General features: G+C 57.1%; 7 protein-coding genes across 7 annotated transcripts; 5 read left to right on the top strand and 2 right to left on the bottom strand.

The window, feature by feature from the left end:
* Positions 1-507: 507 nt before the first annotated feature.
* Positions 508-1,623, bottom strand: YOX1_1 (Homeobox protein yox1; the record flags this gene model as incomplete). Its single annotated transcript, XM_066781552.1, has 2 exons — positions 508-1,579; positions 1,619-1,623. 2 exons carry the CDS (start codon positions 1,621-1,623, stop codon positions 508-510), a joined length of 1,077 nt encoding a protein of 358 aa, XP_066628554.1.
* A 3,515-nt stretch (positions 1,624-5,138) lies between these two features.
* SLS55_010162 (uncharacterized protein) lies at positions 5,139-5,964 on the top strand (the record flags this gene model as incomplete). The annotated part of the gene is made up of 2 exons (XM_066781551.1): positions 5,139-5,143; positions 5,352-5,964. 2 exons carry the CDS (start codon positions 5,139-5,141, stop codon positions 5,962-5,964), a joined length of 618 nt encoding a protein of 205 aa, XP_066628553.1.
* A 1,392-nt stretch (positions 5,965-7,356) lies between these two features.
* Positions 7,357-7,743, top strand: SLS55_010161 (uncharacterized protein; the record flags this gene model as incomplete). Its single annotated transcript, XM_066781550.1, has 2 exons — positions 7,357-7,376; positions 7,431-7,743. 2 exons carry the CDS (start codon positions 7,357-7,359, stop codon positions 7,741-7,743), a joined length of 333 nt encoding a protein of 110 aa, XP_066628552.1.
* An 860-nt stretch (positions 7,744-8,603) lies between these two features.
* SLS55_010160 (uncharacterized protein) lies at positions 8,604-9,332 on the top strand (the record flags this gene model as incomplete). Its single annotated transcript, XM_066781549.1, has 3 exons — positions 8,604-8,608; positions 8,648-8,654; positions 8,730-9,332. The coding sequence occupies 3 exons, from the start codon at positions 8,604-8,606 to the stop codon at positions 9,330-9,332; spliced, it is 615 nt and encodes a 204-aa protein (XP_066628551.1).
* Positions 9,333-9,790: 458 nt separating this feature from the next.
* On the top strand, positions 9,791-10,525 carry SLS55_010159 (uncharacterized protein; the record flags this gene model as incomplete). Its single annotated transcript, XM_066781548.1, has 2 exons — positions 9,791-9,799; positions 9,968-10,525. 2 exons carry the CDS (start codon positions 9,791-9,793, stop codon positions 10,523-10,525), a joined length of 567 nt encoding a protein of 188 aa, XP_066628550.1.
* A 2,174-nt stretch (positions 10,526-12,699) lies between these two features.
* SLS55_010158 (uncharacterized protein) lies at positions 12,700-14,416 on the top strand (the record flags this gene model as incomplete). The annotated part of the gene is made up of 2 exons (XM_066781547.1): positions 12,700-12,708; positions 12,938-14,416. The coding sequence occupies 2 exons, from the start codon at positions 12,700-12,702 to the stop codon at positions 14,414-14,416; spliced, it is 1,488 nt and encodes a 495-aa protein (XP_066628549.1).
* Positions 14,417-15,527: 1,111 nt separating this feature from the next.
* On the bottom strand, positions 15,528-17,152 carry MBP1_2 (Transcription factor mbp1; the record flags this gene model as incomplete). The annotated part of the gene is made up of 2 exons (XM_066781546.1): positions 15,528-17,124; positions 17,145-17,152. The coding sequence occupies 2 exons, from the start codon at positions 17,150-17,152 to the stop codon at positions 15,528-15,530; spliced, it is 1,605 nt and encodes a 534-aa protein (XP_066628548.1).
* Between the last annotated feature and the right edge of the window lie 30 nt (positions 17,153-17,182).

The raw sequence follows: 17,182 nt of genomic DNA, 5'->3' as shown, positions 1-17,182 counted from the left end.
AGAGAGCGAGAAATGGATATTGCGACAAACCGCGCATAGCCGCGGCAAATGGTCTACATGGGCATAAAGAAAGAGAGATCGGGATGCTCAAGGTGATGATAGATTGAAAACCGAATGCAGGAGTTATCGGTTACGGTATAATGCGGAATTGCATTACATCCGGGTTTCCCGGCTACTGCACCTGTCCGAACAGACAAAGAGAGTAGACAAGCATTCGGCTGCCCGCCGCCCACAGGGTGCGCGCCGTTGCGTCTTCGAAGCTGTGTAACAATGCCAGACACTCAGCCTCTGTCTGCTGAGATGCCTAATCGATAGTCCATAGTTACACGCGTTACTGCAGTTCCAAGCCAGACCTACATGGCCTTCAATACGCGAACACCAAGTCGAACCGTCGACCAACGCCAGCATGACAAGAACCCGCCCAATTGCACCAGAGCCCCCGCCAAGTCCTTTTTTGTCGTTACCCGCTACGCCAAAAAGCCAACCCGTAAGGAAGACACATCGACATCATCTCCAGTTACCTTGACTGAGTTTGAGAAGGCCCTCCACACAGCCTAGCTCTTCACCGCTTGAGACACTTGTTCTCTGGCTGTGGCCACCTGCACCGCCCATGAATGCGCGAATTTCTTCGTCATCTTCGGGGTTACTGGTGCGAGTAGCCTGGGGCCGCTTGTGCGGCGTGGCCTTCATCCCTTTCTCGCGATCCATCATAGCCCCGAGGCTGGCACCTGTGCTCATGATATTGGTGTTCTCGCCCAAGACCCTGCGTCGTGGCTGACCAGGCTGCTGACCGGCGATGGGCTGCCTGGTGCGACGGGCGCTAGCGCCAGGAACACCTGGTTCCCAGTTCTCTTTGTCGGACTCTGTCTGGGGGATCTCGAAGCCATCGCCATCGACGTTCTTTACGATGGCGGATTGACTCTTCTTCAATGGCGTTCTACTCACAGGGGCCGCCTTGCCTTGGAGGCGTCCTTGGGATGATGAAGCTCGAGACAGAGGCGGTCGGTGAGTGCTTTTTCCATCAAGCTTGACACGCTTTGCAGAGCTTTGAGGGAGAAGCTGGGCATTACGCTTGTTCGGGTTCAGCCTCAATGCTCCTTTGCTGGCAGAGCGTATAAGACCAATGGCATCCGCCGCAGAGCCACTCCCCTCTTGGTTGGCCTTTTCAGTCAGGGAATTTCTTGCGTCACTGTCGCACCAGAATTCCCAGGCTCTTGAGTCCCGAGACCGTCCTGAGAATGAGCGCTGAATACCCTGGGGCGATTGAGTCTGCTTCAGGCGGTCGTTCAGGGCGGCAGCACTGTAACTGCGACGAAGACCCTCCGTTCTCTCGCTCACCGGGGCTGGATTCGGCTGAGACCGAGGTGGGGATGGAGAGTCCTCGCCAGTGATGACTCTAGCGTTCCCATCTTCGGTCATGGATAGTCGCACAAATGAGCTGGACTTTTTCAAGGTCCGAGAGGGCGGCTGCTCCTGCGACGATGGCACCAAGCCGGAGTTCTCCGTGGTTGCTTCCTCGTAAGTGCGGATGAACGACTGGCTACGGCGATTCGCGAGATAACCGATGCCCTGGCGTTGGCTCTCTTGCGATGATGAAAGAGGCTGCGAGCCACCAAACTCCATGGATCCCGCACCACCGGGTTGGACTGAACTCTCTCGCAATTCATTTGGCGCATTGGTTGTCTGGGATTCGACGTTCGTTAAGTCCGCCGTGGATGGGGAGGGAATTTCTTCTGATAAGTGCTCAGTGCCACGAGCTGGAGACTTGCCCGGGGTCTCTTGAAGGCTGCGTGAGTCGTTTAACGACGCCACTGTGACATCTGCCGTTTGTTGTTCCTGCTCCCCTGCTTCGGCATCGTCTGAATTCGGGGCGGATGAAGATGGCTCTGTGATGGGCTCTTGAGAACTCGAGAGGCGCGATTGGATTTCGTGCGGCTCGAGCGGCTTGGATTTGCGACGCGTGTTTTGGCGGCGGTTCTGGAACCAGATCTGATGGTGCGTAGTGTTAGTACGTGTAGCAGGTAAGTGGCCCAAGCGGGGATCCCTACCTGCACCTCCTTCTCGCCAAGAGCGACGCGCTTTACGATCTCGAGACGCGCAGCCTTGTCCGGTTTGCTGTTTCTCTGATATTCTGCCTCTAGTATTTTCTGGTCCTCGGGGCTTTCGCGCGCAGAACGATGTTAGCATGATATCGGCGGCACATGAAGCCTGCAGGTTTCACGCCCTGAGGCGGCTGGGCTTGGACGCGTCTCGCGCCGCTAACAGTGTGGAGGAGCACAACAGAGCAAAAACTGACCTGGTTCTTCTCCGTTTCTGGCGTACAAGAGGCTTGTTGTCGACGTCGGGCGGGAGGTTGCTTCTGACGGTGTCGGGGGAGTGTACGAGGAATGCGAGGCTGCCTGAGGGAGGACTCGACAGCTTCGCCGCGTCTGCTGGCGGGGTGGTAGAGCCGGGATCGCTCATGGCGACAGGCGGGAGCAGGCAAGGTAAAATGGACGAGCCACGGGAGCAGCGAGGGATAGAAGATGGGTATGGGTGCGACAGCTCGTATGGACGCGTGGTGGAGAATGCGCGCGTGTGTCGAGATCGGCGGCACAGCGGCTGCCCTCCTCTCGACCCCGGGATGATGACGCGAGGCGCGACCCCAACCCGCACGCGTGCCCTTTGCAGAACCACCACAATCCAGCAGCCCGCAAGGCCCTGTGCAGCTTGCTCGCTTCCGACACGCGGCTCGCAGCACTCCCGACCGCGATCACTCACCTCGCTGTCGACTTGTTGTCGCGCACAAAACGCGCTTTCACGTGAGTCGCCACGCGTGGGGAACTCCGCCTGCGCCCCGCTCTCCGGTCGTACCGTCCCTCTGCTGTGGTGCCAGCTGGGGCGCGACTCGTGCGCGTCCTGTGCGCCAGCCCTACGCGTAGAGGCCGCCGGGCTCCCGGACCGCTCTTTACTCTTGTCGGTACATATGACCAGGTCGGATGTGGGACGGCATGAGGCAACTGGCCAGGCAGCAAGCACTCTAGGCCAGCCGTGAAGCGTAAGACCGGAGCAACCTCCTTCCCGTACCGTCACCAGACGAGCCTCACTCGGCCTTCGTCGTGACCCCGCGCCACGGCGGCCTCTGGGGCTCTCTAGTCGCTCCGATTGCTTCATTGGCCATGCCCATCGTCTTCTGTCGATACTCGAATTAGTGTTTTGCCCCTCATCTCACAGCAGCTTAGGCAGACGCTGGGGTATGCCAAAATCCCTCCGTGACCCCGTCCTGCCCAGGCTTACCTCACATTCCGATTCGGCCCTTTCCAACGTAGAATCTTAGCTTCAGTGTGCGGTACAGCCGACGATCGTCTCCCACCCGTTCAGATAATAGTAATCCTCCGACTCCTCACCGTTTGCTGCATTGGCCCCAGGAGCTACTCTGCTGATTGCAGCGCGTTCCGCCATTGGACGAGGTGCTATTATCTCCGACTGCCGCCATGCAGGTATTCCAAAGACAAGGCGGTCGTAGGCTGCAGTGAGAAAAAGAAAACAGTTCATTGTCGGCCGACTAGGAGGCCAGAGCTACCACAGTCATCGCCAGTGGCGTCGGGAGGCTGATATGTCCTGGTTCTTCCAACCCCGTCCTTCGGGTCATCGGGCCAAGTCACAGCCACGGAGAAATGGTTCGAAGAGTGCCATTGGTCGCTTGTACCGCAGCCTCCAAGGGATAGTATAAGTGCGCAGCAAAACTCCGTTTCAGTTCGCTCAGCCCTTGTCTTCAGTCTCGCTACTCGACAGCCAATCAGAACCTATAAGCTACTGATTCCGAGCAGCTAGAATCTAAACACCCTCCATCACCTTAGGATTTGCGGACCCCACGCGGCTTGGGCGGACTTGGAACTGCAACGGCTGGATGTTACTACCGCCACCAGATGCCAACGCTGGAGGCGTGCGTACGACCTCTACGCGGCGGGCATCGGGACCATTTTCCAAACCAAATTGGTGGTACTGCTTCGTTGGTAGCGGGCGTTTTGGCTGCGGTCACGGTTCTTGAGTCAGGCAGAGGTCCCGGACTCTTGTGAGGTCTCTAGGCGTTCCCCGGCGAGCAAGCCACATGGGCTATTCCTGGCGGGCCACCACAGACGCGGGATTCCCAGCTCCCAGGTTGTCGGATATTACATCCTGTGCCGTTGTGAACACGATCTTGGGATTATGGCAAACCGCAGCACGAAGTGTCTCGGCCGATTCGCAGCCAACCACCAGGCGCATCCCACTTGACTCGCTGTAGCCGGACTTGGGACAACGGGCGTAGGCAGCAGCTGCTCCATAATTTTTCAAGACCCCCGACACCGCCTGCCAGTGGAGCAGAGAAGTGCTGTCCTAGGCCACTTACATTTCGTTCTGGCCTTTCGGAACCACCGTCTTGCTTCCGCGGGATTTTCGCTGAGTGTACTGTCACCGACACCACCTTGTCGTCACCACCTGGATAACTGGCTAGCATTTGCTAGGCACCTGGTCCGGAATCCGTAACTATCGGCCGACCCCGGCTCGGGATATTTCGCTGAGATTAAGCGGTCATTGGAAGTCATACACGAGTTCTGGCCGAATAGGGGGCCACTGGTGAGTCAAGCTTTTGTGTATAGCCTCATGATCTTTGGTCCTGGGTCCGGTTGACGCCTTGGGTGCTACTCAGCACCTGCTTGCGGCTCTATTGCCCTATTAGTTGAGAGAGGGGAGGCTCAACTATTTAATCCGAAACCACCTCGTTGGAACAGCCGCATGATCCCCAAACCCCACCCAAAATCATTCCAACATCATGCGTGTCGCAGTTGCAGGGACCAGCGGCTTGGCGCAGCTTATCGCACACTACGTTAGGGAGGAAACAAGCCACCAGCTTGTATTGCTCTCGAGAAAGGTAAGTGTCACTTTTGTCTTCTTGTGCTAAAGCTCGCTTTCCCGTCAATTTTCGACGCGGTTACCTTCACCGAAGGCACAGGAGGTCACTTGAGACCGCCAGGGGCACTCAACCCATTATATGGGGACTGCTTGATATCCAGGTCCTTCACACGGTTTGGAATTTTGGCCGGGGTTGGGTGTCTGCATATCTGGCGGTCGCAATCTGTTAGCCCGCCCCGCAACTTTGAAGTGGCACGAGGCTGGCTATGCCGTTCACGAGTTGCTACAACTGCGGGGCTTCTCCGGGCTTCACCTTAGCTGCGTGCACGCTGTCCGATTGTACCCGGGCCCCTACAAAGCGTCAGCATCCAGCTATCGCTTGAACATTCAAGCCTCGCCATTTTCATCATCAAATCTCCTTACAAACTTGTCTGTAAAGCGCTTACTGTCTTTTAGGCACAACCGAATCTCGAATCCAGAGGCTATCAGACCCAAGTGGTTAGCTATGATGACTTGAGCTCTCTTGAGCATGCCCTAGCAGGCATAGACATCGTGATCTCCACGGTCAGCGGCCCTCCGCAACTGGCGCTCATCAAGGCATCAGTCAACGCTGGTGTGCGTCGCTTTGCGCCCGCCGAATATGAGGGACCCCCATCATTACGACAGGACAACGATCCGCTGGACCGCGGCAGGGCGTCCGCTTTGGCATACCTCCAGCACTACCGCCAATACTTTGAAGCTACTACCGTCTTTGTCTGCGGCATCTTCTACGAACGCTTCCAACCGGGCGGCCTGGCTGCCGGCCGTCTGGGGTCCTCGACTGGCGCTGGTCAGGAAGGTCACTACATTCTGGACCTCCGCTACATGACTGCCCAGGTTCCGGCGTACGATTCGGCCAATCGCCCGTCCTTTGTTTGCATGACGGCCGCCTCAGATGCTGCACGACTAGTCGTTGCAGCTCTGGACATGCCTACGTGGCCGCCTGAGTTCCGGATGTGCAGCGAAAGGCTCAAAGTCTACGACTTGGTCTCCATCGCTCGAAGTGTTCGAGGTGAGAAGTTGAGGCTGTGGGATTTAAGCCACTTTGCTTGACACTTCCTCATCCTCTTCGAATGCTGACCCACGTACAACAGGAAGGGAGTTTTACACAGAGCCCACGATCGAGAGTACGCAGACGCTGAGGTACAAGGCATCGCTCGCGTCGACGCAAACGGAACAGTTGAGGTTGCAGAACCTTGCTGCGACGGCTGACGGCCAACACGACTTCACCGATGCGAATCTCAACAGCTTTTTCCCTCATATCCGCATGACTCGATTCAGAGACTGGCTGGCATCCGCCTGGGCTGGCGTCCCTTAGATACCCGAAGATATACGGAGAGTGGTGAAGGAATGATACAGAACGGCGCATATCTCACCCGCCAGCCGAGGGATGGCTGGACAGGGTGGGAATAGGTCAAGGGGCATTCAGCAGCGCGGCAGGCGGGATATGATGCTTTGGCACATACTATTTTTCTTTTTTTCCTTGCTTTGCGGTGGCATTAGGGGAGGGAATTCAAATTGACACGGCAAGTGAGCTGGACGACGGCAGCGTTGAGCAGTCCTCACTTCCTTTCTTAGCGGTTAATTTCGGTACTGTCGTTGCTAGAATGCTGCTGAAACATCTGTAGAGATGAATCACAACGAGGACTCAACAGTCTTCCAGACCACGGCTGTTGCCTGTTCACTGACGAAAGCCATATGGTTGCCACCTCGGGCGCTTCAGGCAGCAAAAGGCGAACGGCGCTTATGAAGCAGGGAAGGCCGGCCTTTGGGTAGGAACGGGTTACACGGCAGCAAGCGAGCATTAATCACTCTCGGGCCTGGCCGAGACTGGCCTCGTGTCGGGGGTTGGGGCTTGCAAAAATGTGCCCTGTTAGTGTGTAGCCATCGGCTGTGCCTGAGGCCGGCGCTCTGGCCGTTGGGTCTCGGCCCGGGGCTTGCACCTCAGTGTGACGCGGTAGGGTTGGTGGATGCCGTGACAGTCTCGAGCTTCAGCCTGGAATCGCCATGAACCAACGGGCGCGGTGGAGGCGGTTTGCGTCATAACGGGGAGGACAACGTAGGGTGCCAAGCGGACAGGGAAATTGCGCAACGGGCGGGGAGGAGGCCGGCGATCGCAAATGCGATTGGGCCTCTTGAATCTTCGATCTATGGCAATTTGATGTGGCCATGGACCTTGCACATCAGCGCGGAGATAGGTGGGGCGAATTTGCAGAGTGCGGTCGGCGCAATTGCGTTCCTGTGATGTCATCAGCCGCCCCACCACCCCTCCGTCAACTGCCCCTCTGCTTGTGCTCGCCATGCCGCATGCTACAAAACCACAGCTTTCCCGCCCTGGCTCTCTCTTCATCTTCTACACACACTTCTTCTGTGATACCCGCGCTTTATCTCAACCACACACTCAACCACACACTCAACCTCACTTTCCACTACAACACCATCATCATGACTGTCACCAACAACGTGTAAGTGGAACTACACCTTCTACTCCCACAGTTCATATAGCTAATGCAACGCAGTCCCATCTCCGGTGTCGAGAGCGCCAACCCCAAGACTGTTGATGAGCGCCAGGCCAACCTTCCTCTGCCCGAGCAGCCTCCCGTCGCCTCCGACTGGCAATCTGCTGACGCCAGCACTGTCAACGTCGGCTCCGGCAAGGTTTCCGACGACATCTCCCACGGCAGCGGTGCCAGCACCCTGCGCGAGCCCACCACCAGTGACGAGAACATCGATGTCGGCCGGACCGCTAAGGATGGTCTCGGTGGCCTTCCCAACGACGCTGTCACCAAGGAGGCGAGGGGCCACACCGGTACCCAGGAGACCCGGAAGTAAACGAAGAGTCAGGGGGAAACATGCGGTGAAGGGTAGCATCTTCTTTGGCGGCCATTGACTGGCGCAGCCTGCACCTTTCACGGTTTCTCAAAACATCTATTAAAGGCGAACCTGGGTGCATCCCGTGTACTATAGATATTCGGACACGAATCATTGAAATGAATAATGATGATACATACATTGACCTCGCGATCGTGAGAAGAGTGGTTGAAACATAATCAATATTTTGAACTGTTGTCTTGAGAAAAGGTTCGTATTTGGGTCCTTCAGATCGCATCGAACATAACTAAAACCTGCGTCTGCAGCATCTCCCTTTGTGCCTACGTCGTGATGAATGCAACTAGCTCTGACAACGCACGACTCCAGATCCGTCCAGACCATGGGTCCCCGCGCCAATCGCCCCGCTGCTGTGACGTTGCAAGGGAGAAGCAATAATGGTAAAATCGCCACCCGGCTGCACGTGCATCTGCCAAGCCGGATTGCCTATGGGAAATCAAGGCTCGATATTGCAAAATTGCCGTTTTCCGGCCCACTCGGAAACAGCTGAAGAGGTGATTGTGGTGAGGGCGGCCGATCTATGGCATGCGGGGCAGATCGGTTCGTGGATAGTCTAGACAATTATCGTCACCACACGGGAGCCCGACCTCCACAGTTTATGCGCGCATGATGTCACTATGGTGGAAGGCATTTTCTGGCAATGACATAGATTCCTGCTTCCAGGGAGCCCCTGCTGCTTATATCTGCAGCGGTGCAGCCTCTGCACACCACAAGATACCCCTCATCACTCCAGTCCGCAACAGATTCCGGTCACCACATCCAACCCCACAACTTCCCATCTACATCTACCTCGCACAAACATCATGCCGTCTTCCGCCGGTCAGAAGGTACGTCAAGTTCAGCATAGCCGTTTGGTCAACCTTTCTGCGTCACATGCATGGAAACTCCCCTCACTACGATAAGGCAGCGGCTGATATGACGTACTGTAGGTTTCCGACCCCACCGCTCCCCCCGTCTCCGAGGGCACCGGCATCGTCACCAGCGATTCTCTGGCCGCCGAGTCTTTGAAGGGCGATGGTTCTTTCGCCGCCGGCAACCCCAAGTCTGGTGTCAACCCCCAGTCCAGCGCGGGCACCACAGCAAACACCACCGACACCTCGGCCGCCCGCACTTTGAACGCGGCTGCGGATGCTGAGGCGCGCGATGCGCAATCTGAGTGGACCGAGCAGGCGCAGTTGAACGCAGGCAGCGGCCTGACGGGCAAGGGCCCGACCTACAACAAGACGGCCAGTGCTACCGGTAACACGGGCAGCAGCGCGGCCGGCACCGCGCCCACTGCGTACAGCGCCGGCAAGCTGAACGAGAAGGACCAGAAGCCGAAGGGCGCAAACCTCACCGAGGGCGATATCCCAGACCACGCGCCCAACGCCAGCTTCAACAGTGAAATCGGCACCAAGAACGACCCAGGCCGCGTGGCGGAGCAGAAGATGCAGCGTCAGGCTCAGCAGAGTGGCCTCGATGCCGCACAGCCGAAGGACAAGGGCGACAGTGGCGATCAGCCTTACTCTGTCTTGAAGGAGACGTCGGCCTAAAATCAAAGTAGAAGGCAGTCACGGTTGATGGGTTACGACATAAACTGTACGAGTATTAGTAGTATATCAGCGACTTTTTAATTGAACGGGCTTGACGGCCTAAAAATAGAAGTTCACAAGAGTCCCGTCTGGAGGCAAGCCGGTGATGACGCGGGCCGCAATTTTGTGCATGTTTCAACTTGGGCCTGTTTCAACTTAGCCGGTAGCTTCGTCGCATTGCGGCGCGGCGGAGGACAGGCGGGGGCACAGGCCATGCGGACCCTCGCTGGAGCTGAGGTGGCCTCTTCCGACAACCGTTTGCGCGCGCCTTCGCCCACCGATTTGCAACACCCCTCTCTGCTTCCTTTGCCGCTCCATGTAGCAGTCGCTGAACCCAGCTGCTACCATGAACGGCTTCGCGGACCAAGGCCTCTCCGAGGACAGCTTCGGGCCCTCCGGCGGCGGGCTCCAGGCATTCGATGCTTTTCGTAAGTCAGCCACTCTCGAATGCACCCTCGCCTCGGCACCTCGCTGCGCGCCCTGCATTGCATTTGCTCGTGCCTGGCCTGCAAAACCAATCGCAATATTCTTCTTTGGCGACCATTGATTAACACAGCCTCCCTCCAGCCAAGACGAAGAAGACATACCTCCAACAGACGACGCAGGGCGCCAACTGGACGCTGCTTCTGATAGTAACATGTGTTTGGCTTTCGATCACGGAGACGATGCGCTGGTGGGTGGGCGAGACGTCACATACATTCAGCGTCGAGAAGGGCGTCGGGCACGAGATGCAGATCAACCTGGACGTCGTGGTGGCCATGCGCTGCGACGACCTGCACGTCAACATCCAGGACGCTTCGGGCGACCGCATCCTCGCCGGATCCGCGCTGACCAAGGACAACACGCGCTGGCTGACATGGGTTGAGAAGAGCAAGAACGTGCACAAGCTGGAGCGCAGCCAGGGTCAGAAGAGGTACGACGAGGAGGATGTGCACGACTACGTCGGCGCCAAGGTCAAGAGGAAGTTCCCCAAGACGCCGCGCTTCAGGGGCCCCGCGGACGCGTGCAGGATCTACGGCAGTCTGGACGCGAACAGGGTGCAGGGCGACTTTCACATCACGGCGAGAGGCCATGGCTACATGGCGTTTGGCGAGCACTTGGACCACAGCCGTAAGAAGCCAGGAAGCGCAACGAATACGGTTACAATTTGCTGACGGAGAGTGGCAGAGTTCAACTTCTCGCACCAGATCAACGAGCTCTCGTTCGGCCCCTACTACCCCTCGCTCACCAACCCGCTCGACGACACGCGCTCTGTGACGCCAACGGAGAACGATCACTTCTACAAGTTCCAGTACTATCTTTCGGTGGTGCCGACCGTGTACACGGACAACAGCCACACCATCGTGACCAACCAGTACGCCGTGACGGAGCAGTCCCACGGCGTGTCCGAGGTGTCGGTGCCGGGCGTCTTTGTAAAATTCGACATTGAGCCGATCATGCTCACCATCTCCGAGTACAACGGCGGGTTCCTTGCGCTGTTGATCCGGCTGGTCAACGTGGTTAGCGGTGTCATGGTCGCGGGCGGGTGGTGCTTCCGAGTGGGCGAGGCACTGACGGAGTTCTATGGCAAGAGAAAGAACCGCGGCGACGGGCTGGGCGTCTTGCATGGAAGGACGCCTAGCTACGATGAGAAGCGGAGCATTTGAAGCATTTGCTGTGTCCGGGGGTTTCTGGGATACAGGGGGCGTTCCGGGCGGGCTTGTGTACAAAGTTGCGTGTAGGTAAATGCGTACAGGGTAGATACGGCGCTGCAACTGCGTTTGAATTGCTTGAGACTGCATCTTCGATGGCGCTGCATTGGGAGGTGAAACAGGCTGCCCGAATAGGGCGGGTGCAACGCTGGGCAACGGGCCAATCAGCGGCCGCGACTTATCGAGGCGGATGAAGACGGCAAAAGCCCGCTGCTTCGGTCAGCTTGTACTCGCCTCTCTCCTTCCTTATTCCACTGCAGCTTCAGTGATAGCCCTGGCCTGGCCCCGGCCCCGGCCACAGCGCAGGTAAGTCGTTGATTCCTGTTCAGCCTCATTTCTTTGTCGCGTCACCGGCTGCCATCGGCACTGCATCGCTCCTCATGACGCCCCGCGCGCCCCGCGACCCACGGCTAGCTGTTTCCTTTATACCGCCCCATCGTTTTCCGGGCGTGTGAGTCAACTTGGCGCCGCGATACGGATGCGGCAGAGCACTGCACCTCTGTGTCAGGCGGACCAACGAGCTGCCACCGCCTCGTCCATCCAGCACCGCGCCTCATGGATTACAGATCCTGCTTTAGCCAAGCGAGAATCAGCACTCCCGGCAGCGTGCTGATCCGGGCGCCCCGTGTCTCGCCCACGCAGGTGGTGTGGTCCCGCACGCCGGCCAGTGGTCGTAGACCTTTGTTGTCTGTATGGGACGAGAGGAGAGCAGATCTGAGACGCGCCCACTCGAAGCCATGTGCCGGGAGTACGTGCTTCTCTAGCGCGTGCCTGCTGGGGAGCTATCCGCCGCGCTCCACACTAGTTTACAGCTTATCACGGGCCGCTGTAGCTTCACGTCACTACCGCTCCTGGAGCACCTCTCCACCTCTTTTGCTTTCTTTTCCTGCAGCTCCTGAGTGACAGCCCTCCCACAACACTAAACCTCCTTCCTTCTCCACCTCTCCTCTATATACCCCTTTCAGCGCCATACCCCATCCTCACAAACCACAAACACAACCAAAGAAAGGGACATTTTCTGAAGTAGACATCATGGAGCTCAAAGCGTACCGATCCCACTCCATACGAGGCTTCAACACCGACGGCAGCCTCGACCGCGCGCAGCTGGACCTCCGATACAGCCCGCATCGCCCAGAGTACTTCGTCTCCACTTCTCCCCACCGTGTCGACAGCGGCTACAACTCCCCGACAATATCACCGACGGGAGCAGAACCAGCAGCTACTAGCATGTCGCTGCCGCTAATCCGCCGCGCCCTGCCCATGGGCGGCAGGAAACCGCACGTCTGCGTCGTTGGCGCCGGCGTCAGCGGTCTGAGATGTGCGGATATCTTGCTGCAGGCGGGATTGAGAGTGACGGTGTTGGAGGCAAGAGATAGAGTGGGTGGACGGGTGAGTGGTTTTGCGTGTTTGTGGATGAGCATGATTTCTGATCTCCATGACCTTTGCAGCTTTGTCAAGCGAAAACGCAGGCGGGTCAAATGGTCGATCTGTAGGTTGTCTCCTGAGCTCTTGCCTTTTGGTTCTTCTTCTTCCTTGCCCGTTCTCGAGTAGTGTACCGGAAACCAAAGGTAAGGTGGTAGGTTCAGTGCAAACACCGTCCCGATTTCGTGCCAAATGGTACCCACTTTCACGTCGGCATGAACACTGTGAGGTTAGGTTGATTGGTGTCAGCCTCTAACCAACCCTCGAGTCTTCTATCCTTGTGGAGTGTGCGTTTTCTTTCCAGTGAGAAGAAATAATAGGCAGGTAGTTTGTGCACATCTAACATCTCACCCTTTACAGGTGCATGTTTCAATGCACTGCCCACAACTTCGCGACCTTCTCAAGAATGCTCTGCCAAAGGTTTGAATCAGGGGCTAACCGGAATTTGTCGAGATTGGTAGCGGTCCGAACTGGATTCACGGAACTGAAGACAATCCGATCTTGGACCTGGCAAAAGAAACGGGCACCATCACGCATAACTGGGACGGGCGCCAGGGTATATTCGACTCGAAGGGCTCACAGCTCTCCGAGAAGGAGGCGGTCGAGGCCTCTGAAACTATATGGAGCATAATAGGTGATGGAATGGAGTTCAGCAAGCAGAACAGCACGTCGATACCGCCGACCAAAAGCCTGCTTGACTACATCCACGAGAAGACGAAGGAGCTGTACACCGACGAGAATTGGAACCACCTTCAGGAGGCGGAAAAGGAGAAGAAACGCCATCTACTGCACGACATCGCCGAGATGTGGGGGGCCTTCGTCGGCAGTCCCGTTGAACGCCAGAGCCTGAGGTTCTTCTGGCTCGAGGAGTGCATCGACGGTGAGAACCTTTTCGTCGCGGAAACCTACCACAAAATTCTGGAGAGAATAGCGAAACCCGCGCTCGAAGGCGCAGACGTCAAGTTCAGCCAACGCGTGAAGAAGGTCGAGACTGTCGCCGAAGAGGGTAACGAGAATGGCGCCGTGAAGGTGCATCTGGACGATGGCCAGAGCATGCTCTTCGACGAAGTCGTCATGACCACGCCCCTGGGCTGGCTCAAGCGCAACAAGGACACAGCCTTCTCGCCGCCGCTACCCGAACGCCTATCCGACGCCATCGACAGCATAGGATACGGCTGCCTTGACAAATTCTACATCACCTTCCCAACCGCGTTTTGGGAGACTCCTTCGCCTTCCCCCTCGGCCACGTCCCCGGTCCCGATCTCCGCCCGCCAGACCATACCCAACACCACCGCCACCACGGCCCCCGTCCACCAGCCGGACCCGACCGCCGCCGCGGAAGAAGGCAGCAGCCCGAGGCACTACCCCGGCTTCGCGCAGTGGACGTCCCCGCTCTACGCCGCCTCGACCAACCCCCACCGCTGGAGCCAAGAATGCGTCAACATGGCCGCCCTGCCGGGCCCGACCGCCCACCCGACCCTCCTCTTCTACACCTTCGGCCCGACCTCGCAGCACCTCGCCTCCCTCCTCCTCAAATCCGCCGGCGACCACCACACCCAACAGAAGCTCCTCCTCTCCTTCTTCTCCCCCTACTACACCCGCCTCCCCGGCTTCGACCCGACCAACCCCGCCCACCGGCCCCACTCCGTCCTCGCCACCGCCTGGACCAACGACGAGCTGGCCGGGTTTGGCAGCTACTGCAACTTCCAGACCGGCCTCGAGCGCGGCGACCAAGACGTCGAGGCCATGCGCCGCGGCCTGCCCGAGCGCCGCGTGTGGTTCGCCGGCGAGCACACCGCGAGCTTCCTCGCGCTGGGGACCGTCACGGGCGCGTATTGGAGCGGCGAGGGCGTGGGGAGGGGCATCGCGTGGGCGTATGGGTGCGGCGGTGGGAAGAGTGGTGGTGGTGGTGATGGCGTGGCGAAGGAATGAGGAGGGATATCGGGTGGAGATGAAGGTTTCGGCGGGCTGGTCGCTTTCGGTTCGAGTTAACGACGGAGGTCTCGGGGAGGAAGTGGTCGAAATAGTGGTTGCTGTTTGTCTGTCATGCGTCTTCCTTCTCTCCTGGAGTTTGGGGGGCTTGCTACTTTACGTAGGTTGTAGGTCGTATAAGAAACCAGTTGGCGCGTATTCGCAACTCCGGCTCAAATCGCTGATCTGATCTTTTCTTTTCCCCATTCTTGTTCTTTTGACTAGCAGAGTTGAAGGGAGCTGATGGAAGGACCTTGTCCTCGACTGATATAATTTCGTTATTTCCCAACTTCTCATCAAAAAAAAAAAAAAAACCACTGATTCGTAGATGTGTCCGACGCACGCTCATCCGGAAGGACCTTCGCAAAGGAAGTCTTCCGTCCAAACCACCTTCCTCGTTTGTCCACATTCTCCTTCGCTAACCGATACAAGTTTACCCATTCCTATTTCCCCGCCGTATCTGGTGGGCCTCCACCATTCAACACCCATCACCGACGGCACCTTCTTCGCGTTGGATATCCACCGTCCGTATTCTAACCTGACAGACAACCAAAAACAGAACCGAAGAGAGCAAACATTCAGAAGGGAACAAGGAAAAAGCCTAAGAGAGAGGGCCCGAGCAAACGTGGGCCGGGGTAGTAGCTGAAGAACATGAGGAAACAATAGGGAAGAACGGAGCAGCTTGCTATCCAACGCCTTGCAAATGCTTTGATTGGTTTTGGATTCGATTTTTCTTTGGGTATTTTATGTTTTTGTCAAACAGCTCAACGCCTTAAACCAGATCGTTCAGGAAGATTTGACTGGGAAGGAGGAGCAAGAAAGGGTACAGATGGCTCGTTGGAACAACCTCCTCAATCTTGAGTTTGACATCGTAGACGTCGTGAAAAGGTTGAGAAGAAAGAAAAAAGGCTTCAGCAATGGCCACACTATTCGCAGTGGCCTCTTCTTCTCGTCGTAAGCAAAACGCACCGAAATACACTGACCGTGCCTGTGCTTCACTGCTGATATATACGCCTCTTGCGGCATCAGCAGTAGCTGTTGAAATATTAAGAATGCCCGATCGTCCGACTTACTACTCCGGACTTGCTTCCAGCACTTCGCGCTCCCGCGCCTCTTCCAACTCGCTCAATATTTCAGGAAGCATTCCCTCGACGTCCTCTTCTCTGATTCCCAATGCTCCCATGATGAGCCGTTTATACTCAGTCTGCCGCTCACCCATGCCCGCAACGCTCAAGTTCTGCACGACCTCGTTTACCAAGCCACGTCGTACCTTCTGAGCATTACCAAGGCTGAGCGCCAGCCGTAGTCTTTCGCGGGTGGCGGCTTCGCTACCCTTGTTGCCATCTTGTTGTGGTTCGGCGTTGGATTCTGCGTGTGCTATGCGCTGCTGGAGCTCGGCCTGCTGTTCCAGTTCCATGAGCGCTTCGGCTTCGCGTTGAAGAGCCTCCATTTCCTCTTCTTGCTGCCTTGTTTCCTCTTCCCATACCGGATCGTCCAAAGTGTCTCCGATCACGCTGTCGACCTCGGCGATGCCCATATCTCTCAGTTGCCTCTTTAATGCATCAACCTCGGCCTGTCGTTTCCTCATTACTCGTTCTGCATCTGCTGCTTCGGCGTCCTTTTCTACAAGCTCTTCTTCATACGCGCCTGCCAACTGCTCAAACTTTTCGTTCAAGGTCGGTGCGATCTTAGTCATCAAAGTCTGGGCGGTTTGACTGCGGAACTGGTGTGGCGATGCTGCGACTTGCTGAAGGTTGCTTCCGTTGCGTAACCCAGGAAAAGTTGTGTTGCCATTGAGGCCAAGCCTTCCGTCCGGCGCAAATGGCGATGATGACATGCCCCGATGGCGTCCGTCACGACGGCGAGCGTTGAGTTCGCGGATCAAGTCGTCAGCCGTCTCGCCCAGTTGGTTTGGAATGTCAACGGCAACATTTCGACCAAGTAGCGCGCGGACGCATTTCCTCGCGCCGTGCCGGGCTGCAATCATGATCGCTGTGTCACCATTCTTGTCCTGAGCGTTAAGTAGGCGCGTGACTTCCTCGGGTATCCAAGTCTCGCTGAGCTTGTTAATGATGCAGTCCAGGTAGTAACGGGCGCAGGTGTACTTGTTTTTGCTGCTTGTGGTAGCCGAAATGTGGTGGAAGACGGTGCTGCCAAACCAGTCAGTGCGCACAACGGTTGGCTGCAGGATCTTGATCATCTGAGGCATCGTGTTCTTGTCGTAGTTGTTGGTGAACATGACTGCACGCATAAGGGGCGTCTCGAGGTTGTTCGACAGGGAGTCGATGCGCGCTCCTCGGCGGATGAGGTCTTTCACTACGTCCACGTCGCCCATGGCAGCCGCCCAGTGCATGGCTGAGTGCCCCTTTTCGTCTATCATGCGGTCCAGATTGACGCCTGGCGGCGGCTCTGGGGGTGCAGGGAAGCGATCTTCTGATTCCAGAAGCATGAAGTAGTCTAACAAAGCATCCGCCCAGATCTGGTGCGCGCGATCTTGCGCAGACGGCTGGTCCGCATCACGCTTCCGCTTGCGTCCCCCTTGTGAGTAGTGAACACCATGCAACAGATTGTGCTCCTCCATCTCGGACTCGGCGATTGTGACATTGTCGGGCGTCTCTTCGTCGGCATACTGGAGGCTTTCTCTCTCGTAAAGATCTTCGCTCACTTGGCTAGGGGCTGCATAAGCGACTGAGACATTGTCAGCAGATGTCAATGCAGGCTGGCGGC

The sequence above is a fragment of the Diplodia seriata genome, assembly GCF_021436955.1.
Source record: "Diplodia seriata strain FDS-637 chromosome Unknown scaffold_11, whole genome shotgun sequence".
Taxonomy (NCBI): domain Eukaryota; kingdom Fungi; phylum Ascomycota; class Dothideomycetes; order Botryosphaeriales; family Botryosphaeriaceae; genus Diplodia; species Diplodia seriata.
The sequence above is the reverse complement of the archived record's forward strand: the minus strand, read 5'-3'. Positions and strand labels throughout refer to the sequence as shown.